General features: G+C 38.5%; 1 protein-coding gene across 2 annotated transcripts; it reads left to right on the forward strand.

The window, feature by feature from the left end:
• Window positions 1-1,407: 1,407 nt before the first annotated feature.
• Window positions 1,408-26,727, forward strand: LOC127416626 (ras-related protein Rab-27A). 2 transcript variants are annotated; one of them, XM_051656070.1, is made up of 7 exons: window positions 1,408-1,632; window positions 1,828-1,849; window positions 15,370-15,542; window positions 20,840-20,925; window positions 21,402-21,505; window positions 21,591-21,714; window positions 24,559-26,727. In XM_051656070.1, the coding sequence occupies exons 3-7, from the start codon at window positions 15,390-15,392 to the stop codon at window positions 24,758-24,760; spliced, it is 669 nt and encodes a 222-aa protein (XP_051512030.1). In that variant the 5' UTR covers window positions 1,408-1,632; window positions 1,828-1,849; window positions 15,370-15,389; the 3' UTR covers window positions 24,761-26,727. The 2 variants fall into 2 exon arrangements, with proteins under 2 accessions (XP_051512030.1, XP_051512029.1); XM_051656069.1 differs by lacking the exon at window positions 1,828-1,849 and having other exon boundaries at window positions 1,413-1,632.
• The last annotated feature ends 1,197 nt before the right edge of the window (window positions 26,728-27,924 follow it).

Below are 27,924 nucleotides of genomic sequence, written 5' to 3' on the forward strand. Positions count from 1 at the left end.
TCCATGCCAGCTTGAGTAGGGCACAACGGGGATAAAGGCACACCTTATATAATCTTTGCTTTTTTCTGGTCACAAAATGTATCATAATTTGTGTGAAAAGAAAAAATAACACAAGGTTGTTTAGATTAAAATGCATATTTACCCTACACTTGTAGGGCCTTTTACCCCACACTTGGGTTAAAAGGCCACCGGGGGTTTATAGTGATATCGTGTAGATATAGGGGCAATAGTTATAGTGCAAAATTTATCAACTAATGCAAATAATTTTGAGACAGCAAGACGCTTTTTTGTGTAACAATATAAGATAATGCTTATTCAAAATAACTACTTAAGAAAAGCATGCACCCTTTCATGTTAATTTTAATCACATTTGGCTTTTCATAACATCAGTTGCTGTCTTAATAGCAAGAGGGACATACCAAAGAATTTCTGAAATTCATGTACTTAAACTTTACACTTAAACTGTTGCTGCTAATGTAATTTGTAAAGAATATACATTATATATTAAATCGTTTCAATAGACAGCACAGCATAAAATTTACCTTTGCAATGCCAGTTTGAGCCACCAGATGGCACAACAAGCACACTTAAAGATTGCAAAGTTCGCAAGCTCTTGCTTGTCTAATTTGTACATATTGTGAACACAATCTTAAATTGGTCGAGCAAAGTGTCTTGCTCATGTACAGACTAAATCGTAGCACAATTTAAATCGTAATATGTTGAGCTCAGAGCGAAGGTGCCGTGTACATGCGGAGGGAGGGGCGCGAATCAGCTCATCCCACCATAGGAAAGATAGCCTCATGAATATTAATGACGGTGACACGACGTTCGACCGTTACTCGTGACTGATAGGACGAAAGCGAGACGCTTTGCTGGGCTTATAATAATATTAATTACGTAACTTGAGCGTTCACCAGAGAAAGTTTAGCAGAGATGGGCCACTTCTATTAAAATGAATGTGATAAATTGGAACGCGCAAGCAGCTCTGAGCGCCAACGGTCAACGGATGTAGAAAGGAAGTCCTGCCTTTAGTTAAAAGAGCCAATCACCTTTTATATACATCACCCGTCAATCAACTGTAGTACGCGCATGCGCATTAGCTATACAAGCCGGGAATATTTTTTATTTTTTTATTTTTTTTTAAGCATAATTTGAGGTAAAGAATCACCATTTTTGATTACAGTATTGTCAGATTTTATTGCTGATTTGAAATATGTTCTTTGATCGTAATCTTGACCAACCGTTTTTTAGATTTTGGTCTTTCCCCATTCAAGTAGATAGGAGCTGCACTGGCATGACTGGAAATAGCCTCACGAGAACGTTCCAAAGACTGCCGACAGTGGACTGACTTGCTAGAAAGACTTTGGCGTTCGCTCGCGAAGGCTTCAAACAACGTCGGCACGTCCTAGTTAATATTCTCGAGCTAGGTCTTGACCGTAGTAGGGAAATGTTGCGTCATTGCACAGCAGCTTTTACACGCACAGGGGCTTCATGTGGGTGTTGGAGCAACTTTAGGAAACAAAGTATCCACAAAGTATCACACACTCGTGTACCTGTTGTCGCTTGGTTTAATATTTTGGAGAAAGCTTTAAACATCTAAAGATATCAAGAAACGCTCCGGAAACTGTACTGGTATGTACATTTATTGTTTTACAGTTTTTATGGTGTTAAACACATCGGAGGATGCTGATTACAGTTTGATAATGTCTTCTGATAACCTGTTTATTAAATTAAATGTTACTTTATGTCTTTTTCATATATATATTTCATGTATTTATGTATTCTTCACTCGACAAACATAAAATATGTAATTATGGTTCCTTACAGATTACAGAAGATCTCACATACTGTATGTCACTAACTATATGTTGTGTACTGTAAAATATTATGTTATGATAGAGTGCGTTTCTTGATAGTTTAAGTGTTATTCTCTCTCTCTCTCTCTCTCTCTCTCTCTCTCACACTCACTCTCTCACACACACACAATGTTGGTTTTGCTATACTTGTGAGGACCCTTCATAGACATAATGATTTTTTTTTTATACTGTACAAACTACAGATTCTATCTCCTACCCCTAAACCTAACCCTCACAGAAACCTTTTTGCATTTTTACATTTTCAAAAAAACATCATTTAATATGCCATTTCCCTTGTGAGGACCTTTTAGTCCTCACAGAACAGGTTGATTCTCAATACTTGGTCCTCACAAGTATAGCAAAACCTGTACACACACACACACACACACACACACACACACCAGGCTGTTCACTGGATTAGGTCTATTCATCTTTATCCAAATCATGTGCATATGGTTCCATTATTATCTTAAATAATTATTCATGTGTGTCGTGTTGATTCTTGATCATGGTGTCTGTTCAGAGGAAGAATTTATCTGGGAATGTTGTCTCACCTGGGAAAAAAAGCTGCATCACTCCCATATCAGGTTACTTCCTTCAAGGAACTCCTTGCTAAGAGGTTTTTCCCCTTTCTCAATCATCAAATGTCCTTTCTTTCTTGATTAAGCGATGAAATACAGTAAATAGCACGTATATCAATTTGTTGCTGTGAATTGATGTATTCTTCGAATGGATTTATCATGACATTCTAAATTTGACCCTCACAGTGCTGTAAAATGTGATCAAAAGCTTAAACTAGATTCTAGCTACAGTTTGGAACTTCCCAAAAATAATACATTCAGTCATTATTTACTCACCCTTATGTTGTTCCAAACCTGTATGATTTTTTTATAAAATTTTTTTTATTCTGCGGAACACAAAATTAGCTATTTTGAAGATTGTCCAAGCTGCTCTTTTCCAACAATGTAAGGGAATGGGGACTGGAGCTGTCGAGCTCCAAAAATGGCAAGCTATCAAATCTTGTTCACGTTCGCATACGTTCAAATGTGGCATGTCAAAATGTCAATGATGATTGATCATAAGACTCAAGAACTGTTTCAATCTCATTGGTGTCAGACCTAGGCACCGTATTTGAATTTTCACAAATGCTAATGAGATTTGAGCCCATTGTACAAAGGTACAGGGTTTGTTGCTGGCAGGCAGCAGATACCCTAACTCCTCCCCCCTTTCCTAATCCTTACCAAATGGAGCCTGTATGGCTAAGTAGCCAGCTAGGAACAACACCAGGCACCTTTCTTTGAGAGCTATAGCGAGGAAAAAGGCTTTATTTGAATCGCACAAAGCTGTCGAATGACCTCAGAGGACTTGGGATATAGCGCACAAGTCGTATTGACTAATTTTATTATACTTTTATAGCGCTTTTTGCCATTTTTGGTGCTCGACAGACCCAGTCCCCATTAACTTTCATTTAATGGAAAAGAGCTGCGATAACATTCTTCAAAACAAATCTTTTTGTGCTCCACAGAAGAAAGAAAGTTATATGAATATCCATCTTTAGGGAAAAAAATCCTTTGAACCCATCTCAGGAGCCTAGCCTGAGAACTTTCCCTAAAGCTCAAATAATTTAAACTGGTTTATATGTTTTTCCTGCCTGTTCTAAAGAATGCAGATTGAGGGAACATATGAGACTGTGTATGTGTGTGTGTGTTTTAATCAGAGCTCTTGGCAGGGTTGATATTCGAGGGTCACATGACAGGATTCCAGGAGCACATGAGCACCAGCTGATTATTATTAGATGAGTCTGATGTTAAATATTATGGTCAATATTCTCCAAAACACTATTCACTAATCTGACACCCCGAAAGAGACTTTATAAATTGTAATTGGGACTAAGTGTGTGTTTACACTTGCCATGGCAAAATCACAGCAACACACAGTAAACTGTTTTCCATCCAATAGCAAGAAGGATATTAGTTCATTATATTAAGTTCATTAAAGGAATATTTCGGGTTCAATACAAGTTAAGCTCAATTAACAGCATTTGTGGCATAATGTTGATGACCACAAAACTACATTTTCTTACAAAAAAAAAAAAAAGAATCTGGGTTACAGTGAGGCACTTACAATGGAACTGAATGTGGGCCAATCTGTAAACATTAAAATACTCACTGTCTCAAAAGTACAGCCACAAGACAATATGCTTGTAAACGTGAAAAATCACTTGCCAACCTTATCTCTGTAAAGTTATGTACACTTTTACTACTTTGTTTCCATGATGACGTAACATCGGCGATAATAATTAGAAGTTTATCCACCTAGAACAGTAGTTCCCTGCAAAAATGATGTTTTAACTAACTTTACAGCTCAAGTAATACATGAGTTTTAACAGGAGAATTAATGTAAGTGCTTTTATAAAATCAGAAGCTTAAAATGTATGCCTTTAAACCCTCCAAAAATGGGCCCCATTCACTTCTATTGTAAGTACCTCATTGTAACCTTGATTTTTTTTTATTGATTTAGTTTTTAAGAAAAGTCGGGACGTGTTGAATTTATTGCCACAAGTGCTGTCGATTGAACTGAATATTTCTTTAAAGTTTTTAGCAAAATAGACAAATTTTTTTAAGTATGTGATTTAATTTCAAACCGCTCCAGTGGACAGAATGACATAGGGGCGGACTGGCTGTGGGGAGAACCAGGACTTTTCACGGTGGGCCGGCCGTGAAACGGGGCCGACCGGCCGAACCCCCACCCGCTCAACAACTTTTGGGCCGGTTTTTATTTCAAATCCAGGGCTGATTTCTCTTCCCAGTCTGCCCCTGGGATGACATCTCATTAGTTGTGTTTGCTATGGTAAGCATCACTATTTTTATTCAATTTCGGATTATGGATTTAAACATACCCATAATCCTAACCGTTGAACTTGGCAAGTAACTTGTTTGTTCTACAAACATGAATAATACTTCAAATCATGCTGCTTGTTGAGGCTAGGTGTGCTGTAACTGTTCTAAGGGATTGGGTTTATGATTTTCATCTGGTGGACTGCAAAATGGGAGAAAAAACCTTAAACTCAGATGTTTTTAAATTCACATCAAAAGTAGCCATTGGGTGAAATTTATGAGATTGTATTTCAATGGAATATCTAACTGGCCAAAGAAAATATCTTTTTATTTATGTTTTTGCATCAGGTCAAAGGTTAGGAGCTTTCATTGGCCTATATGGTGGTTTGTCTTTCACCAATACAGTCTGAGAAAAGGGAAGTGCTCATTAAAAAGGAAAAATCAACTTGTCAGTGCTTGACTGTTGTTGAAAAGCTCTGGTGTCAAAGTGCTTGCTGATGTGTTTCTTGTGGCTCTCTGGATCTGCATATCTGCAGCTCTCTCCGTTAGTGTTGGCTGGCCTCCCAGGGTGGTGCTCCCCTGGAAATGTTTCTCCCTGGTCTTTATCCAGGCCCTTATCAACGGTATACAGTGCTGTTTTAGTTAGAAAGGAAGCAGAACTCAAAGCTCAGGCGTTTTGGCGAGCTGTTGCATGGTATTGCACAAGGCCAGTGATTGGTAAAACGCATTTCTGCCATGGTGCTCACTGACTGTTTATTTCACTGGATGTGTAAATCCGTATAGGCCTCAGAAGCTCAAAGGTTCTTGTGATTCAGAACATCATATGAAGTTGTCTATTTGAAACAGTCAAATGATCATCAAAGACGTGTCAGATGATACAGCTGAACACTCAGATGTCTGTATCCAGAACGGATCTTAAAGGGTTTGTGTATTCATGCCTACTCCGATCAGCCACAACATTAAAACCACCTGCATAATATTGTGTAGGTCCCCCTCGTGCCGCCAAAACAGCGGCATCTCAGAATAGCATTCTGAGATGCTATTCCTCTCAGCACAATTGTACAGAGCGGTTATCTGAGTTACCGTAGACTTTGTCAGTTCAAACCAGTCTGGCCATTCTCTGTTGACCTCTCTCATTAACAAGCATTTCCATCCACAGAACTGCCGCTCACTGGATGTTTTTGGTTTTTGGCACCATTCTAGAGGTGGATGGGTCACCGAAGCGAGCATTAACAAAAACACTGACTGAATACTGGAAATAAGCCCTAAAAACTGCCCATATTTACAAGCAACTTTCTGAAAAAACAAGCCCAAAGTCGCTAATAAAAAGTGGAATTGGCAACTATGGTAGAGGAGTGCACAGTCATTATGAAGCATGTTTTGCACCAAAGGAAAGCCTATGCCTCGGGCCGGCCCTGCAACATCAGGGGACCTAACTTGTTTTTGATTTAATTTAATTTTTTATCCCCCTTTTCTACCCAATTTGGCATTCCCAATTCCCTCTACTTACTAGGTCCTCATGGTGGTGCGGTTACTCACCTCCAGGTGGCGGAGGACAAGTCTCTTATCTCTTATCCACGCATCTTATCACGTGGCTCGCTGTGCACGACACCACAGAGACTCACAGCATGTGGAGGCTCATGTTATTCTCCGCGATCCACGCACAAATTACCATGCGCCCCATTGAGAGCGAGAACCACTAATTACGACCACAAGGAGGTTATCCCATGTGACTCCACCCTTTCTAGCAACCAGGCCAATTTGTTTGCTTAGGAGACCTGGCTGGAGTCACCCAGCACATCCTGGATTCGAACTCGTGACTCCAGGGGTGGTAGTCAGCATCAATACTCTGTGGCGGGGTGAGCAAGAGACAAACACAGTGGGTGTGACTTCAAGCCTCAGAGAGGCATTTATTGGAAATCATAATAAACGTAAAATGTCCATAAAAGGAGAAAATAAAGTGTCCAGGGGTTATAGTGTTTGTAATAAAGGGGGGAGACGGGGCTCAGTGAAGGGCGGGGTAGTGTCTATGGAATGGCCCAGGCATGAGATGGGTCCGTTGGCCGCACACGCTCCCCTCCAGGATCCACGGCGCAAGGGGCGGCGGTTTCCTTGGTGGCCTGACTTCCCAGGCCCGCGGCAGGTGAAAGGGCCTCTAGCCCGTCGGCCGCAACGTGTGCTGTTCTTCCCCGGCGACTCATTTAATCCGTCCGGGGGTCCGAGGAGCGGGTCCGGCACCCTCTGAACTCTCCCAGCTCTGGTCCTGGGCATGCGAGGATGCCAGTATGTGCACACATGGAGATTTGAAGCCGGCTCCCAGAGAAGAGGTGCGCTCTGTGTTTTAAAGACAGCGGTGATGAAGCATTATACACATCAGGTGTGCTTCATCCACCGCTGTCAGAGCAAGGCTTATTAATTATGCACCTCTTCTCGCTCTCCCGCCCAACTCCCATCATGAGCCTGGCTGAAGGGTGGCCTTAAGAGGCGGGGCGACGATGACGAGAGGGAGGGGTGGATCATTCCGCCACAACTCGCTGAGCTACCCAGGCCCCCGTGGCGACCTAACGTCACTCTTATTGCTGATTAAAAGCAAACTACAATAACAATAGCACCACTTTTAGTGTTGCAGTATCCCAGCCTCTTTCTCTCTCTGTCAACTCACCGCAACGATTATGTATGTTGTGGAGGCGGAGACTATGCAAATGACACTGCACTGTGACATCACAATGTAGCCGATTTCAAAACAAGTTATTTTTGCAGGGTGAAAACAATAAATTCTCTTTTTGGACTGGAGAGGAAACTTTTGAGTTCTAAAACTTACAGTATGGTTTTATAGTACAGTGACGTATTATATGTCAAAATATCAAGTTAAATTTGTTTCTTCATGTCATGACCCCTTTAATTTAAGCATGTATCAAACATATAAAATATAGGCTACATACAAATACTGCACATTTCTTCTTGTTGTGAAAACCTGATTTCCTGAAATAATTGCATAATCTCTTCAATACGTTTTAAAAAGGATTCCAGGATGTATTTTATGAAGTCGGTTGAGGGAATGCCCAGAGTGTGCAGAGCTGTAATCTAGATCTAAAATAATATATTCACTGTATAAATCCCATACTTCCATTTTCTGTTATTTCATTGTATTGATGAGTTTACTGTTATTCTAATATGTGGAAAATAATAATAACAAAGAATGAGTGAACTACCAAACATTTTAATGGTAATATATGTAAATCGTCGCTATATCGGACACCCTGCTTTCTAGATTTTAGTATCGCCATTGGCCATTAAAAACCCATACTGGGGGACCACAGCTTAAAAATAATAGAAGGTTGAAAGTTCTGCTGCTGAAATCAGTCTGTACTTACCAAAATTCTAACCACTACCTACAGTGGCCTAAATTGGAAGTGTTGTTAAATGCATGGGCACACGTAAGCTCCAGCTTCTGGGTGAAATGTCCACAGAGTGGCGCTAAAAGAGAGTTGTTGATTTTTAGTTGTAAATTGTAAAATACAGACAATAGGAATGCATATTGTATTAAATGTACCCCCAACACAAACCCCAACCCTAACCGTATGCGGAGTAAAAATGAAATTTTAGAGCAAAAATGCAACTTGTTAATCGTGCTCACCATCGTTAATGTGAACACGATTACTTCCTGGTTTCCATGGGACCAGAACCCGAGTCTCGGAGGTTACTTGCGCTACATTCTATCAGTAGCACCACAGGAAAAGGTGATGACATTTGAAGTAATACAAAAAAGTGTGGGGGATGGTGCTTGTCAGTGATTCTGCAGATTGGGGTCGTCTTAAGAGTAGGCTAAAATGGATATTCAGAAGCAACATACCAATTTCCTGTGTGATCATGTTGATAAAAACTAATTAGCAGCTCTAGACAAAAATCCGCTGAGATGAACATTTATGCAATTCTAACAGTAAACATTTTTATGCACATTTTTTTAAACTGTGTGTTAGATTAGCTGTAGCGTTCATCTGAAAACAGATGATATTATATTAGAAATACACACAGTCTCGCAGATAAAGAGTTTCAGTGAACGATTCCTCCATGATGAAGTGACTGATCTCATCTGTGATAAACCGTGTAAGGCATTCTGGGCAACCTCGATCAAGACGCAAATACACAAGACTCAGTGGTTAGATTTACAGTTATACTTTCACCTCTGTGCAATGTTGTTTAGGTGAGCCTGACATTGAAAAACTGGTGTAAAAAAAAATAGCTGTCAGGCTTGGGGTGATGCTTCTAGTATGAGAACAGTGAGAGTACGGCTGATGTATGGTTATCTCACAGTGTTCTTTTTTCAAGTGCTTTTTGCAAAACATAGCTGTACATTTATGCTTTTCAACACTTTGAAATGCTTTGCACCATAGACAGCTAATATTTTACACAAGTTTTTCAATGTCAGGCTGAACTAAATAACATTGCACAGAGGTGAAAGTACTGTAAATCTAACTACTGACTCTAATGAACTTGCGTCTGGATCGAGGTTGCCCAGAATGCATTGCACTGTTTATTTATCACAGATGAGATCAGTCACTTCATCATGGAGGAGGAAACGTTCAGTGAAACTCTTTTATCTGCGAGATTGTGTGTATTGCTAACATAATATCATCTGTTGTCAGCTGAATGCTACAGCTAATTAACTGTAGATTATTTATAAAATAAATAATAATTTCATGCTAGAAAATGTGCATAAAAAATGTTTACTGTTAGAATTGCATAAATGTAAATCTCTGCAGATTTTAGTCTACAAGCTAACTAGTTTTTAACAACATGATTGCACAGGAAATTGACATGTTGCTTCTGAATATCCATTGTAGCCTACTCTTAAGATGACCTCAGTCTGCAGAATCACTGACAAGCACCACTAAAATTTTGTTTTTACTCCACTTACATTTAGGGTTGTGGTTTCTTTCTGCATTAGATTACAGGAAATGCTATTTTCTTGTTTTTATAAAAACTGAGGGATGAGTCAAAATTACTGTCTGTGGCAAACAACAGCATGCCACAGGTGCGGTCCATCCATATAGCTTAAAGGGATAGTTCACCCAAAAATTAAATCGTTAAAATTATTTACTCACTTTCGTGGTGTTCCCAACCTAACTTTCTTTTTCTGTGTAACACAAAAGGATATATTAGGCAGAATATTCACCTCAGTCACCATTCATTTACATTGCATCTTTTTTTCCATACATTGACAGTGAAAGGAGACTGAGGAAAAAAATGATGTCACATGGGTTTGTAACAATATGAGGGTGAGTAAATAATAAGAGAATATCACTTTAACCTGTTTTGAACCTGAAACTTTTGCTTGGAACTGGATTGAAATCTGCAGGAGAAAGCATTAAATCCTGGGTTGTCTTTATTTAAGAAGCACATAAGCACAAGCTTTAACGGAATAGTTCACCCAAAAATGAAAATTCTCTCATCATTTACTCAGCCTCATGCCATCCCAGATGTGTATGCCTTTTTTATTCTGCAGAACACAAAAAATATTTTTAGGAGAATATCTCAGCCCTGTAGGTCCATACAATGCAAGTGAATAGTGACCTAAACTTTGAAGATCCAAAAAGCATATAAAGGAAGCATAAAAGTAATCCATAAGACTCTAGTGGGTAAATCCATGTCTTCAGAAGCGATATGATTGGTGTGGGTGAGAAACGGTTCAATAAGTCCTTTTTTACTATAAATCTCCACCTTTGACCAGCAGACCACCAGTAGGTGGCTATATGCATGAAGAATGTGAATCGCCAAAAACTCAAGAAGATTGTGAAAGCGAAGATTGATTGTAAAAAAGTTCTTAAATATTGACCTGTTTCTCACCCACACCCTTCATATCACTTCTGAAGATATGGATTTAATCACTGGAGTCATATGGATTACTTTTATGCAGCCCTTATGTGCTTTTTTGGAGATTCAAAGTTCTGGCCACCATTCACTTTCATTGAATGGGCCTAGAGAGCTGAGATATTCTTTTAAAAAATCTTCATTTGTGTTCAGCAGAAGAAAGTCATAGACATCTGAGATGGCCTGAGGGTGAGAAAATGATGAGAGAATTTCATTCTTTGGGTGAACTATTCCTTTATTGTGTCTGTTTTTTACTGCCGGATTGATTGTGAGTAGCATCAGGTTTTCTGTTCTACCACTGAACTTGCAGGGCCTTCTGCCCCTCACAAAGCCCAACTGTAATACTTGAAAAAAACACAAATGCTGAAAAGATGAACCTCCCCATAAAAGTGAAAGAAACCCTGCAGTTTCTCATGCTCTATCCGGGAGTTGAACCCAGACGTTAAGAAGATTACGGTCAGGATGGTCTTTAGCACTGCTGAGTGAAAGAATGTGGCTGTTTGTTTGAGTTTATATTCTTGCTACGATCACATGATCGGCTTTAATGTGTTTGAAGAACTCTGAAGAACTCACTAAATGCTTTCAGAGCTTAAACTGAGGCATCACTGGACAGATTTCTCTACCACATTCTGCTTGTGGACGTGTCAAGACAAGAGACAGATCACATTATGAAACACAGTGCTGTAAAAACTGTGAACATAACGTGAGGAACTTTGAGGGGTTGAGGAGGCCGATTACACCACCTTTAGTGAGCCGCTGGTGCCCACCTTTACATGGTGCCCCTGTGCATTGCATACCTTGCATATATGGTTTTTGCGCCTCTGGTCGGCGCCACACTAGTTGATTTTTCCAGGGATTTTCAGGTGTGAGTTTCATTAACATAATCGCCGGCCAGGTGGAGGGAGATGAAGCGCGTATTGGCGTCTGTCAGCTGGAGGTCGTTAATCACTTGACCATCGGGACTCCCTGCTGAGATAATGGTTCCAGCAACAGAAAAGCACATCAGAACTGTAGAAAAAATCGTTCTGTCATCGAGGCAGTCTCTTGTGTTCTCGTCAAATGACCAATGAGCTTCTTTTACTGAAGAGCTGACAAGACATCAAGCTGATCTGAATGTTTTCATCACAAACACTGATTGTAATTCATAGTGATTCTGTCACAGAGCATTTTTCCTGCCTTTTTTCCTACACTAAAATGACATCAGAAAGCAGAGCCACTAAAAAGTGTGTTTATTGAACATAATTTCCTTATTCACAGAAAAATGCATATGGACATACACGTTCTTCGGCAAGCCTTGAGGGGATAAATTCACAATCACACACTTTCACAAGTTAAAGTCACTCGATGATTCACATCATAAGACCGTTTTCACACCTGTCTCGTTTGGAGCATTTGTTTCAGAACCTGGTGTGTTTTCTCCCTTGGTTTGATTTGTATAGGCATATATGATCCTGGAATGAGCATTCTGTACCATGCATAACCATGACATAAATAATACTCAAATATTTGTACCCGTTGACAGTTTTACAAGTATATCTAAATCACTCTATTGCAATTGTTTATCCTCACGCAGCACTCATGTTGTTATTTCGGCGAGCACCATGTGACAGTGAATCAGAGAACTGAAGAGTGCGAGATCTCAGTCTGCATGTGTGACACCCTTGGCCAGATTCGAGTTGTTTGGAGTCTGCTAGTGTGGCGCCGGCATAAGATGCAAAAATGGTGCATTCTGAAATTCTTGGATTACTGACATTAGAAATAGGGTTGCCAACCGTACCATATAATACAATAGAATAATATAATAGAATATAGGCTTATATTACTTGTTTTTAAGCGAACAAAATTGCATTCAGTATTGAATCCATATGTGATGCCGTTTGTCCCGTAGTTTGGCGTCTCACACTTAAACAGATTGAAACATTTCACACATCGAGAGAAATAGACCTGAAGCACAGACATATTTTGCGTGAGTTGTGTGAGATCAGCTGTTGTTTTACGTGGACGGTACAGTTGACAAAAGTGGCTGGGGGAAAGAATTAAGATCAATGACAATCAGCGCACATCTTCTGTAATTTTCCCATTAAAAGCAGGAGAATTTGGTATTCGAGTGCATGATAATTGTTTCCCATCATTGTGATTCCAAACTACCACACATCTACTTATGATATGGTATTATGTATTTCACGTGTCAGTGCTCATTCTGTAAGAGAGAGAGAGAGAAAATGACGGTGAGAAGTACAGTACAGTGTACAGTTAATATTGTGTCAGAGCTCTTGGGGGGTCCCCACCCCCCTTCCTCCGATACAGCTAATCATTGTCACCTTTGTAATAATAGATTGATAGCATCTTTATTACACTGTTATCTCCTTTCTCTTGGGTTTCTCTAATAAAACAACAGGGCACGTTTACCTGACCACAAACATCACAAACACATAGTTTACCTGATTCAGCTGAGCTTTTGTTTTGGAGATGCCCAACGCTTGAAATAGTTTCTACGCAATTCTCCGCGTGCAGGAATATTCTGAATATTTTTACATTCTTTAAAGTATTTAAACCTCGATGGAGCATTTAAACTTTTTGTGAATAAAGGCTTATCCATATAATTACTGTACCTTAATTGGTAATGTGGACATAGGCTAAATTTGGTCAGCTTTAAGAGATGGGCAGACGAGCTCTGCTGTGAAATCATCACTTTTCTGGCCAGGTTGGTTTATGAATCCTGACGTGTAGGGCTGTGCCAATACTATCAAATATCTATATATCGCGATACTTTTCCTCACAATATTGTATCGAACCTTTAGATCCCTGTATAATGATATTTATATTGAACTATTTCTGTATTCATGTCCAACAATTCAATAAAGACGAAGCAGGTCATCTAAATTAGTGCAAACTGATAGCGGCGTTTGTTAGTGCAGTCACAGATGCTTCTATGAGGCGCGAGAGAGACTGAAACTGAGCCTGTTTCTCTCGGGGACATGCTGGTCCTATCTCACGCATTTAACACAAAAATATAGATTTTCGCCTAACCGCGATCTGCATTTGATTATACAATATATATTTACAATGAGTGTATATCACTCGCATACATGACTTAAAATGTCTGTAATTAGTGACTGCCTGGTAATATTTCAGATTTCACTCACCAGTTCAGCGCCGAGTTTAGCATCCTTTCATTGCTTGTTGAGAGTAAACGTTTGGTTTGCCTTGTAATGTGTGTCCAAAGATATGATCTACATAATCCATTTGTCAATTTGTCCACCTGCCTAATATTGTGTAGGCCCCCCTCGTGCCGCCAAAACAGCACCAACCCACATCTCAGAATAGCATTTTGAGATTATATTCTTCTCACCACAATTGTACAGAGCGGTTATCTGAGTTACTGTAGACTTTATCAGTTCAAACCAGCCCATCTGGCACCAAAAATCATCCATGCGATTATCTAGTGCAGTGCATAAAATCATGCAAATACGGGTCAGGAGCTTCAATTAATGTTCACATCAATCATCAGAATGGGGAAAAAATGTGATCTCAATGATTTTGACCATGGAATGATTGTTGGTTTTATATATATATATATATATATATATATATATTTAATTTAGAATTTAATTTAATTTAGAACTCAAAATATGCATTAAAGTGAGGATATAGATATGGAGAATATGAAATATTTAGATAAATATTTAGCAAATGCACATGTATTTTTTTTTTTTTTTATTTCACTCCAGAGGCCACTGTTATACTGTTGAACCAAGCTGTTCTAACTGTAGAATCCTCTAACGCCGGCCACAGAGGAACACGGAGGAATAATAGTAATTAAAATCTGTCGACAACTATTGGCATAGATATTTGTCCATTACCGATAGTCCCAAAAACAACTATTGGTCTACCTCTAGTTAAAAGTGGTAATGAAAATCTAAATTATGACTGTTTTTGGTGCAAATAAACTTTAAGTGAACCTCTGGGAAAAATTTCATGAAAAAAGTATAATACGACTCCTTTAACATACAAAAGTTTAACTCACAAATGGAGATAGGAGCAGACAAAACAATGAATTGTGTGCATGAATTAACATTTGCTGTATTTAAAACAAATGCAGTTGTCTTTTTGTGTGTTCTGTAATATGTGTGAAGGTTAAGAGGTTGGTTAAATACTATTGTAGTCATAAGCCACTTGGTTAACAGTGAGAAGAAACTTGAGTTGGCAAATGCAAGTGGAAATAGAAGCCCCTTTGAAATGTGTGGATGCATTCAAGTATGAGAAGGTGTTTTTGTTTTTTTTGTTTTTTTAAGTCTGTTTTGTCATTTGCTCCTCCAGGGTTTCAGCATTTATGACATTTATAGTTAATAATCAGAGTATTTCATGAAAAAGAGGTTTACGAATCTCATTTACTAGAATAGAAATGCAGCACTTTAGTCAATATCTTTGTTTCCTGTTACCAAATCAGCACTCTAGCATCAACAAAAACATCCGCCTCCTTCCTTTGCGCAAGATCAAGACTTTAGACAATGTGAAAAAAGTATCCTATTTACTCCAATACATATTCCTGGTCTTATTTTCAATGATTCATCACTGTATGTGTAAAGACCACTTTTCACCATCCAATCAATCAATTTCGGATGGATAAAATCTGTTTGTTTTCCCTTTGAATAATTGTTTCACTCTGAAAAACGCCATATTAAAATTGGTTGTATTTCATGTTGACTTCAACATTTTGAGTAATTGTTAGACCCAGTATAGTGTTTTGTTTGTAGAAGTTCTGTAATGTTTTAGGAGTGTTCGTGTGTGTTCGTCCATCTCAGGTCCTCGTTCAGCTCTCAGTATGTCCGATGGGGACTATGATTACCTCATTAAGTTTCTCGCACTGGGGGACTCTGGGGTGGGAAAGACGAGCTTCCTGTATCAGTACACAGATGGCAAATTCAACTCCAAATTCATCACCACAGTGGGAATAGACTTTCGGGAAAAACGAGTGGTGAGTATTTTTACTTTGATTTTCATCTTGACATTTTTGTAGGTAATTAGATATTTTTTATTCATTTGGCCTGTGTGTTAGTTTTGAGAGTATTATATGCAATGTTTGCTAAGGCGAGCATTGCTATTACTGTTGTTCATACTTCAGGTAAGTGATTTAAATGAACCCCTAACCCTAAATATTACACTTTGACTTGTAGCTCGTCTTGCCCATTTGAACTACAGACATGAATGACACTTTTAAATCATGTGGTTTGTTGAGGAAGGGTGTGCTATCACTTCCTACCTTATAAGACTTGTGATTTTTGACTCTCGGATGATATAACAGGCAAAAAAATCCAACAGACTTGCATTAAAGCAGGGTCCCGAACATATAACCCCAATTCTGAAAAAGTTGGGACAGTAACTCTATAATTTGTAAATTATATTCACCCTTTGCTATATTGAAACCACTACAACTAAACATTATATGATGTTTAACCTTATTATGTACAGTAATTTCAAATCAGGTGACTGCAACACATTCCACAAAAGTTGAGATGGGCAATTTAAGACTAATAATAATTTGACTAGTTAAAAGAAGGCGATGTGAAACAGGAGACATTAAACAGGTGGGGCAGTTGTGTCATAGTATATAAGGAGCTTCCAAAAACAGCTTCAAGAGCAAGGATCAATCGAGATTTGTCAATTTGCCAACTGATGCTTCAGCAAATAATGCAGCACTTTGAGAACAGTGTTCCCCAAAGACAAATTGGAAGGATTTGGGGCATTTCACCCTCTACAGTGCATAATATAGTTAAAAGATTCAAGGAATCTGGTCAACTCTCGATGCATAAAGGGCAAGACGAAAACCACTTCTGAATGCTGCGTGATCTCTGATCCCTCTGACATCACAGTCTTAAAAAACATCATTCATCTGTAATGGATATCATGAACATGGGCTTGGAATAACTTTAGTAAACCTTTGTTAGTCAACACCATTTGCTGCTGCATCCACAGATGCAAGTTACGACTTTAATATGCAAAGCAGAAGCCATACATCAACACTGTCCAGAAGCGCTGCCGACTTCTCTGGGCTCGGTCTCATCTTAGATGGAAAGTAGAACAGTGGAACCATGTTTTTGGTCTGATGAGTCCACATTTCAAATAGTTTTTGAAAAACACTGCATTTGTGTTCTCCGGGCCAAAGAGGAAAAGGACCATCCAAGCTGTTATCAGCGTCAGGTTCAAAAGCCAGGGTCTGTATGGGCCAGGGGTGTGTCAGTGCCCACGGCATGGGTAACTCGCACATCTGTGAGGGCACCATTAATACAGACAGATATGTACAAATTTTGGAGCAGCATATATACTGTACTGCCATCTAGCACCGTCTTTTCCAGGGACGTCCCAGAATTTTCAGCAGGACAACTTCAAACCACATACTGGCCGAATAAGCAGAGAGTGCTGGTGCCAGATTGGCCTGCCTGCAGTCCTGTCCATCTCCAATTGGGAATGTGTGGTGCATTATGTAGCGTAAAATATGGCAACGAAGACCCCGTACAATTGTGCAGCTGAAGACCTGCGTAATGGATGAATGGGGGAAACTTCCATTTTTTAAACTTAACAAACTTTTATCTTCAGTGCCTAAATGCTTAATAAATGTTATTAGAAGAAATGGTGACGTTCCACAGTGGTAAACACTTGACTGTCCCAGCATTTTTGGAGTGTGCTGCAATCATCTGATTTGAAATGACTGTACATTAAAAAACAACAACAATGAAATTCAGTGAAAAGCTAAAACATCATATAATGTTTAGTTGTAGAGTTTTCAATATAGCAAAGGGTGAATATAATTTACAAATCACTCCTTTTTGTTTTTATTATCATTTTTCATACTGTCCTAACATTTTCGGAATTAGGGTTGTATCTGCAGACAACAGTATCATAGAGACTTGGGGGTGGGCTATTTTGCAAGCACCCAGAACACTGTAGCAACCACCTATGCTGGTTACAGTTTGTTGACATATTGTTATTTATTAATGATTATCCAAGAATGGGGGTGTATTTTCACTGCTATGCAAAAGAGGCACCTTTCTCCCAGTCTTATTGGTAAAAAATGTTTCCTGCTGTACCTGTACCTGTAATGGTTGTTTAGGCTGAGTCTACTGGACTGTGAAAATCACCTTATCCTGTTCAGATCATTTTTTACATAAGCATGGAAACATACCCAGAGGATAAGTACAGCCATTCATCATGTGTAAATCGCAGACTCGGATGCAGGGATATATAAAGATGACACATGGATATACACATATTTGTCTAAACACAGTCATGAATACTACATGCAGAAAAAACATTTGCAGAAAGCTGCAACCCTGCAAATGTAAACAGACATGCTCATATGCTCTGAGTAATTATGTGTTTCCTGAATGGAATACGATCCCCCCGAGGCTGCTTAATTTGATGGGAACACGCTATGTCATACAAACTGCCGCAGTCTTTGTAATACATGGTAGACACCTTAAGATGGATGGATGGATGGATGGATAAATGGGTAGATGGATGGATGAATAGATAGATAAACTTCAAGAAATTTAATCTAATTTGCATTGTCTGTACATTTGCAACACACACAAACACACATGAACAGACAAGGATCGTATTTTCAACATTTTCAACCCCCACCTTGTAAAACAGCTTATACTGTAGGTCAGTGGCGGGCCGTGCATTTAAAGTGTAGGCCTTCAGTGTGATTCATGCCATTAAGAAAACACAGTTTCACAATGAATAAGACACCCTATGCCTTTGGGCATCATACATTATATTGCAGCTAACTAGTAATACCAACTGACATTTTAAAAACACGTACACACATGAAAGCCAGAACTTGAAACGACACTTAATGCTCAAGCAAGCCTAATTTTAACTGTAGCATGACTGTTTTGAAAAATGAACATCTCCCAAATAGACATTCAAAAATCATAATTTTTCTTATGAATCTACCAAGGAGGTCTATAATACCTGGAAAAATCTATCTAATAATATTTGCAATTTAAATGTTGCTTGCAATAAATTTCGTTTCGTCAGGGTACACGGTTATGCTGCGTTCCATTCAAGTTGGATGTGGGATATTTCTACTTGAAATCTGCAACCATGAATGCATTCCGTTCCCCGATATTCGGAACTGCAACGCTTCTGTTAGCTTAGCAGGGTTTGACTCTCATTAGAGATGTCTCCTTGCAACCCAACTGATAAACAATGCTGCAGCGCTAGCATTTGTTCTTCAGGTGTACGATTATCAAAAGAGATTATAATGTTTTATACACCTGTTTCTGCAAGCGTTTGTTAAACAAGCTTTAATATCATGTAATGTGGAAACGAACTAATTTATCGATATTAATAAAGTGAATGTTTATCACTTACTTTGTATATCTCCCTGAGTGTCGACATGTTTGTGTGACATCATGCCCCTGCATCTCGGCAAAATCGGAGTTGAGAATTTCTGCACGAGCCTACAAGTTGTAATTCTGACTTCAGGATGCATTCCATTGCACTTTTCCTAGTAGGAAGTTGTAAAATCCGACTTTCCAAGTTGAATGGAACGCAGCACTACTTTTCAAAACTTGATCTGACACTGAATGCTCAAGCAGCCTAATTTACACTTAGAAAACTCCTGATGTTGCTACAACAATGCAAAAAGCTCTTACCAATTTGCTTGAAGTGAAAATCAGTCCTCCTTTCATGATTAATAAATTAAGCAATCACACGGTCATGCAGAACATCTCATGTTTTTAAATCCATAAGGATCTCTTTCTCAATGGTGATAGTGGCAGTGATGACAGCCAACTGTTAGCAAGATCTCGCGCTCTTCGCTTTCAAATTACAGCAGTTAAAGCGTGATTGTGTCACTCAAGGCCAGCTAGAAGGCCTCGACTGGGACATATCCTAAAGATCACACCCACCAAGAACAAATAAATCAATCTGATTGGCTGATGAATCTGACAATCTGACTTTAGTTGCTCATTCATTTGCACTGTTGAGGGATTCTGTAGAAAATTCTGAAGGCCTGACGGGGTGGAGCTCAGACTCATGTGCTGCTTGGGGCATGCAATTTGTGAAACAGTTGTCACACTTCGCTTGTAAGCATCAAGGAATAAATTCTGACTGGATAAACTTTTAGTTTTTCTCTATTCGTTTGTAGATTAATTGAGAGTGGAAAGCGATTAAAAATACATAGGCAAAAAGGTGATTGAGAATGAAATGATGAAAAATATTTATTTATTTGGCATGTTAGGCCAGCAGAGAAGGCTTTGCTGGCCCTGAGAATTCGCCACTGCTGTAGGTATTAGTTAAAATCCAAATATTATTGCCAAAATCCAAATATCATCAATAACAATACTGGAAACAAGAACATAACATTTCAGTGCATTATTACAAAACATCACCAGCCCCGTAATACACGCACAGACCGAACAGCCCCGTGCGACAGAGAAACATTCTCACTATTCGACTTTTCAGCAATCAGACAGGCATCACAATTGTGCATTTCTTTAAAGTTTCTCCCTCTGACAATTACTTTTTTGTACTGGACTGGTACAGGATAGATAAATGGATGGATGGATGGATGGATGGATGAAGATGGATGGATGGATGGATGGATGAATATAGATAGATAGATAGATGGATGGATGATGAATGAATGGATGGATGAATATAGATTGATAGACAGACAGATAGATAAATAGATAGATCGACAGATAGATGTATAGATGATGGATGAATGATAGATACTGTAGATGGATGGATGGATGGATGGATGGATGGATGGATTGATGGATGGATAAATGGGTTGGCTGATGGATGGATGGATGGATAAATGGGTAAATGGATGGATGGATAGACTCATGGATGGATGGATAAATGGGTAGTAAACAAATAAATGGATTTTGTTAGTGCAGTGTGTAAATGGCAGCACCATAAAAACTCAAACCTTTGCTTTGAAGAAACTTAACCTTGAGGTATTGTTACGGAAATGTGAGTGGAAAAGATAGAGTGTGTGTGTTTTAAAGTTGTTTGAGAGGAAGGATGAATTCAGAAACTCCCAGCTGTGTACAGAGATAAGAACAAACACTTGTGTGCTTACAAAACCAAACAAACGCTGATCATTTAGAGCCACAGAATCAAAAGTAATGACACTGTAAAGAGAGACACGTCCACCTCTGAGTCAGCAAGAATATTTTTCATCATTGTCAAGCATAGCCTGTGAAGCAAGTATGGTCTCTGAAATGTCTCACCGGGCCTCTACTCATCTCTCTACAGGTGTACAAATCCAGTGGTCCTGATGGCACAGCTGGCAGAGGGCAGAGAATTCACATTCAGCTGTGGGACACGGCTGGACAGGAGAGGTGAGATTCAGACCATCAGTATGCCCACTTCAGTACATTTCACTTAATAACTTGTACTCGTTCAAATAAGAAAAGAGCTCTTTCATTGACTCTCATCTCTGGACATGCTCATTAGTCTAGTTACAAAATTTGAAATCCTCAAAATCACAAAACATATTAATTAATATTAAAATACAACTGAGAATTCTAACATAGGAAATTACACACATCAGCTGTAAAGGTTAAGTGTGTAATTGCAACATATTGAACTACCCCCCCCCCCCCCCCCATCTGCCATTGGTTGGTTAAACAGATAGATCTGCCCCTAAACTCAGTTTCTCATTTCTGTGAAAGAGAAGATTTAATCAGATTTTTCATGCCATGTTCACAGTTTTTGGTCCTTTAGTTGGGCCATCAATGCTATGTCAACGAATGGGTTTTGTTTGTTGTTTGGTTAGTTTTTCACTGTTTAGAATCTTCTAAACACATTTCTGCAGATTTCGGAGTTTGACCACAGCGTTCTTCAGGGATGCCATGGGCTTCCTGCTGCTCTTTGACCTCACTAACGAGCAGAGCTTTCTCAATGTTCGGAACTGGATGAGTAAGTCCTTCATAGATTAGAATTGAATTTGATTACTAATAACTAGATAAATAATATTATTTACATTCTTGTAATTTCTGTGCAGGTCAGCTGCAGACGCATGCGTACTGCGAGAATCCTGACATCGTTTTATGCGGAAATAAATCGGACCTGGAGGACCAGCGTGCTGTGAAATCTGAGAATGTACGAGAGCTCGCAGAGAAATACGGGTAAGAAATGACATTAATTTATTCCAGCAGGCTTTAAAGAAATAGATCACCCAAAAATGAAAATTCTTTCATCATTTACTCAACCTCATGCCATCCCAGATGTGACTTTCTTTATTCTGCAGAACATAAAGATTTTTAGAAGAATATCTCTGCTTTGTAGCTCCATACAATGCAAGTGAATTGTGCCCAGAACTTTGAAACTCCAAAAAGCATATAAAGGCTGCATAAAAGTAATTCAAAAGACTCCAGTGATCAAATCCATGTCTTCAGAAGTGATGTGATGGGTGTGGGTGAGAAACAGATCCATATCTGAGTCCTTTTTTAATATCAATCTCCACTTCATCGCCACCTACTGGGCAGGGAGGAGAATTTATAGTTAAAAAGGACTTAAATATTGATCTGTTTCTCACCCACACCTATCATATTGCATATTCAAAATGTTGGTACCCATTGTGAGGACCTGCAGAGCTAAACATCTTCGTTTTTTTAAAGTCATACACATCTGGGATGGCATGAGGGTGGGTAAATAATGAGAGAATTTTCATTTTGGGGGTGAACTACTCCTTTAAGAGACTCACCTGAAGTGTGTGTTTTTGTTAGTGTGTGTCTGAATGTGCAGTCACGACCTCATCTGCTTCTAAAGTAAATAATTGTTTATTCAAAGATATTAAATAGACAAAATAACAGGCCATATTGTGTCTAAAACATACATTACTCGATACTGATTGCTTGTTCATTGAACAGTTGTTGCAAAAAGGCAATATCACATCCACAATCATGCTGTTATGCTGAATATCAGCACATGCTGATATTGTGTATACCACATTATATTGCTCTGCTGATATATTGATTACAATTACTTACTTGTAGAATGTACTATCATTTGAGATCATTTAGGTATCGGAGCACCAGGGAAAGTGATGAAATTATCTCTTACCAGAAAATAATTAATTTTAGCTCCCAGTCAGTGCCTTTACCTGAAACCTATGTCATGTCCTTAGTAATACTGTGAAATATTTGAATAATTTATGATAAATCCAGCATCAGGGAAGTTTTACTGGTTTGTCAGACAGTGTTGGGTAAATATCTAGCTGTGCAGTAACGTCCCATGTGAGATTATTTTCTGGTGTGCATGCAGGTCTTCATACGTGTTCATAAGGTGTGTGCGATTCTGGGCATATGTGTTTTAAGGGCCGTGCCTGAACTCTGTTTGTCTAAGATGAGGGTAGCACTCATTAAATGTTGCATGTTACGATGGTGGTACACCAAAAGCTAATATTTGCTCAGTTTAGATGAGCAATCTATATTGCTTCAGTTGTAGCATTTTCCAAACTTTAGTCTCATGAACACATTTTACAGGTGTCAGGAAAATTTGATTTTCTCTCAATTATTTTCAGTACAGTTGTGCATGATATTTAATTTAAAGGGATAGTTCACCCAAAAATGAAAATTCTCTTATAATTTACTCACCCTCATGCCATCCCAGATGTGCATGACTTTTTTTCTTCTGCAAAACACAAATGAAGATTTTTAGAAAAAGATCTCAGATCTGTAGGTCCATACAATGCAAGAGAATGGCGTTCAGACCTTTGTAGCCCCAAAAATCACATAAAAGAAACATAGAAGTAATCCATAAGACTCCAGTGGTTAAATCCATATCTTCAGAAGTGATATGATAGGTGTGGTTGAGAAACACATCAAAATTTAAGTCCTTTTTACTCTAAATCTCTACTTTCACTTTTACATCTGAAAGTCACATGTGGTGCCCATATAGTTTCACTTTCACATCTGAAAGTGAAAGTTAAAGTGGAGATTTAGAGTAAAAAAGGACTTAAATATTGTTCTGTTACTCACCCACACCTAATATATTGCTTCTGAAGATATGGATTTAAACACTGGAGTCAATATGGATTACTTTTATGTTTTTTTTTTATGTGATTTTTGGAGCTACAAAGGTCTGATCACCATTATCTTGCATTGTATGGACCTATAGAACTGAGATCTTTTTCTAAAAATCTTAGTTTGTGTTTTGCAGAAGAAAAAAAGTCATGCACATCTGGGATGGCATGATGGTGAGTAAATGATGAGAGAATTTTCATTTTTGGAAATATCCATTTAAGCATTCAGGCCTCAGGCTAAAACAAGCATGGTGCATATGAGGTTTCATTCTTGTCCTAAGGGGGCCGAATTGCTTGTTAAATTTACATTTTGATTAGATCTCTCTCTTGACGAAGACTACTCTGGGATAATTGGAGGCATTGAAATGTTTTCAGTGCTCTATGGAACCCAAACCAGTGTGTTTTCAAACTGAGTACATGCTGGAGAAGAAGCGATCATGTTTTCGTCAGTTTTTGGCTTGTTCACGCAGCACTGTGCTGTAAGTTTAATGTGAAGGTTTGCAGTGACTTACCTGTTAAATATTATTGCAGACTTCATAGATGCTGTGTACTGACACTTGCATCCAAACTCCCTCCCAGGCGTGTCTTTGTACATACACGAGAGAAATGTAAATATATTACTGCGAATGACTCATTTTTGGCATGGGTGGCACTTGAGGTGGGCTTCTGGGGCCAAAGCCCTGAATTTTTCTTAAAGTAAAGCCCTAAATGTTGTTTATCACTTTGTCTGCATTCTAGTGTGGATGAGAGGCATAAATGTAGTGAAATCAATGTGTTTTCAAAGAATGTATTAGTGTGGGTGTGGCCTAAAAATTCAAGCAAACAAAGGCTATTTAGAAGAAACTAAATAAGAACATAGTTGTGATTTGTTTCCCATTTTTTGGTCACAACATGTGACATGAATCCTCAGCAAACAGGCCCCTGACCCTGTTTTTGACTCTTGCAGTATCCCGTACTTTGAGACGAGCGCTGCGAATGGTGAGAACGTGAGTCATGCCGTCGAGGTTCTGCTTGATCTCATCATGAAGCGCATGGAGAGATGTGTAGACAAATCCTGGATCCCTGACGGAACCGTTCGCACCAACGGCCACAGCGCCTGCGACCTCGCAGAGTCTCGGGACCAGGACCAGAGCAAGTGTGCCTGCTAATAGCGTGTCAGTGATGTCACTTCCTGTTAACAGTAACAACCTTCCGTGTTTTGACTCAGCGATTCGGCTATAAGAACAGCGAAGTCTCTCCGATCTTTATCATTTTCTATAAATAAGTTTCAGATCAGAGAATCTACGACACATTAAAGCAGGATAGTCACAATTGTTTTTCTCTCAGAACAAGTGGACAAAAGCCGCCAAGATTGTCACCACATTTTAGGGCCTTGAGTGCTTTTTACACCAAATCCTTATTCTAGAACCCGTAACGGATCAGACTAGATGTGTATCGAGGGCCCTCTCCCTGTGTTTCACCAAGCACACACCAATGTAGTGTTTAATACTAGTCCTGGACTAAATGCATGCAGTATATATGAGTGTATATTTCTCTGGGTCTGACACTGTTTGTATATCATTTGTTGGAAAGTGAGATTTGAGTTGATTTGAATGAAAAAACAAGATCAAATGACTTCTGAAATATGAAACGCTTGGTTTTTATCACTTGTGAGAGGGTAGTAGGTGCTCATCTCTTAAAGGAATAGTTCACCCAAAAATTACAATTCTCTCATCATTTACTCACCCTCATGCCATCCAAGATGTGTATGACCTACTTTATTCTGCAGAGCACAAACAAAGATTTTTAGAAGAATATTTCAGCTCTGTAGGTCCATTCAATGCAAGTGAGGGGTGACCAAAACTTTGAAGCTCCAAAAATCATTTAAAGGCAGCAAAAAAGTAATCCATAAGACTCCAGTGGTTAAATCCATGTCTTCAGAAGTGATATGATAGATGTGGGTGAGAAAACCGATCAATATTTAAATCCTTTTTTACTATAACTTCTCTCTGCTCAGTAGGTCAAAATATGAAAGGAGAATAAGAAAGTGGAGATTTATAGTAAAAAAATATTGATCTGCTTCTCACCCACACCTATCATATTGCTTCTGAAGACATGGATTAAACCACTGGAGTTGTATGGATTATGTGGTTTTTGGAGCTTCAAAGTTTTGGACCCTGTTAACTTGCACTGTATGGACCCACAGAGCTGAAATATTCTTCATATGTGTTCTGCAGAAGAAAGAAAGTCATACACATCTGGGATGGCTTGAGGGTGAGTAAATGATAGTTGGAGTCATTAACTTTCATTTTTGGGTGAACTATTCCTTTAATGTCACCTGTACCAATTAAATATTTGTTTTTGTTTTTTTTTGTTAAAGGAACAGTTCACCCAATATTAAAATTCTGTTATTTTTGGGTGAACTATTCTTGAAGAATAAACATGTAAACCCTGCCAGCTATAAAATGCCGTTTAGTTAGGGCGGATTGTCCACCTCTTGTGGCCGGATGATGAATAGCAGCTACTTCACTGCCACTTTTAATGAATCTATTAAACACTTTTAAATGCGTTACTATGTTATCTTTATTCATGTAATGTCTCAGATAAATAAAATGACTATTAAGATATTATCATATATGTATTTTGATTAGTTGATTATATTGTATATGTGTTTAGACATTCACCGGTTGATGGTTGTGGTACCTCTTTTTTGATTATCTTCCCTTTACTACTATAGCAACTAATCATGGAATTTTGATTTGGAATATGGTTTTGCTGAAATCTTGAAAGAAAAACCACATACCTGAATCCATATTGTAAATTATTATTGTACGAATGTTCACCAAGTTCATACTTTATTTCTCAAAAAAGGGGTTGCAACGTGCCAATAGGGTTTTTTTCCAACTCATCTTATGTCTTAACAGTCCCTCAATTTCATAAGAGCAAAACAAAATAATGTACATTTCATTTTTCCTTGAAATATTCTGTGGACCTTTTTGGTTTAGTTTACAGAAATGATTCCAAAGTGCTTTACTTACTTGAGTGCCTGTAACACTGTATCACTGCCAAACACTGTCTCTTTTGCCAAATACTGAAACTCTATTTGAAGAAAAATAAATATATTTTATTTATTCCAGTGGTGTCATGCAGCCTTGTTTTAAACTGTATTACCTTTTGAGCCAGTGCCTATGTTGAAATATTATCTTCATGCATGTCTGATGAAATTTGAAATTGCAGCCCAGATCCAGAAGTTACTCAAGGGTTACTCAATGCTTACATAACACATTGCCCCACAAGAATTCCTGTTCATCGTTTAAGGAAGCTGTTACAACACTCATCCTGTAGAGGGCGACAAAAGCGAAACATGCCAGTCGCTGCCTGCGTCACAGGAAGATTTCATTCCTCTTGCCTTTTGCGTTAAACTTTGTTTACTTTCTGTTTTGACTTTTTAAAATTTAAATATTAAGTGAATTAAAAATACTTTTTAATTAATTGTAAATAAAGACGTCAGAAAATGAAACGATTACAAAATGTGCGGAACTTTGCAGCCAACATTGGTCTCTGATTGGTCAGTTGCCATAGGAGAATTCATTAATGAAGTCTCCTATTTCACTTTTTCACTATTTTCTTTTTTATTATTATTCAATAGATATAACAATATCACACTATTCAAGTGTGTAATTATTCCCAGCTGCTGAAATAGCACGGCGTTGTCATGTGGTACATATTACTATTTATTTTCGCAGCGCTGGTCAGGATGGACCAATCACAGTCGTTTGTGGTGACTGGAAAAGCCTTATTTCATTTATTTATTTATTTTAAAGAAATGATTGTGCTAGATTCCATTTATACGTGAACTATCAATACTTGGAGTTCATTGATTTAAAATATTATACTATTTATTGTACAAACTAATACTAATAATTAAAATAATAATAATAATAATAATAATAATAATAATAATAATAATAATAATAAAACGTCCTGAGGTTTGAATGCGGCCAAAGTGACTTTCATTGGAAGTCAGTCCACTCAGCGGCCATTTTTGGAACGCTCCCGGGCAAGCTAGGCAGCTATTTTCTATGGAAACAAACAGCATAAACGTACAGCCCCCATCTACTTGTTTGGTGAAAGACAGAAATATCCAAAACGGTTGGTCAAGACTACGATCCGCAGTAAAATTTTACAACAACTGTATCATTAACTGTGCCTCTTTAGCTCAGATCGCGCTTAAATACGCTAATTTCAGGCTGGTTCAGCTAAAGCACATGCGCGTTCTTGAGTTGACTGACAGACGATGTCTGTATCAAAATGGTGATTGGCTCTTTTGCCT

Source organism: Myxocyprinus asiaticus, chromosome 26 (genome assembly GCF_019703515.2).
Source record: "Myxocyprinus asiaticus isolate MX2 ecotype Aquarium Trade chromosome 26, UBuf_Myxa_2, whole genome shotgun sequence".
Lineage (NCBI taxonomy): Eukaryota > Metazoa > Chordata > Actinopteri > Cypriniformes > Catostomidae > Myxocyprinus > Myxocyprinus asiaticus.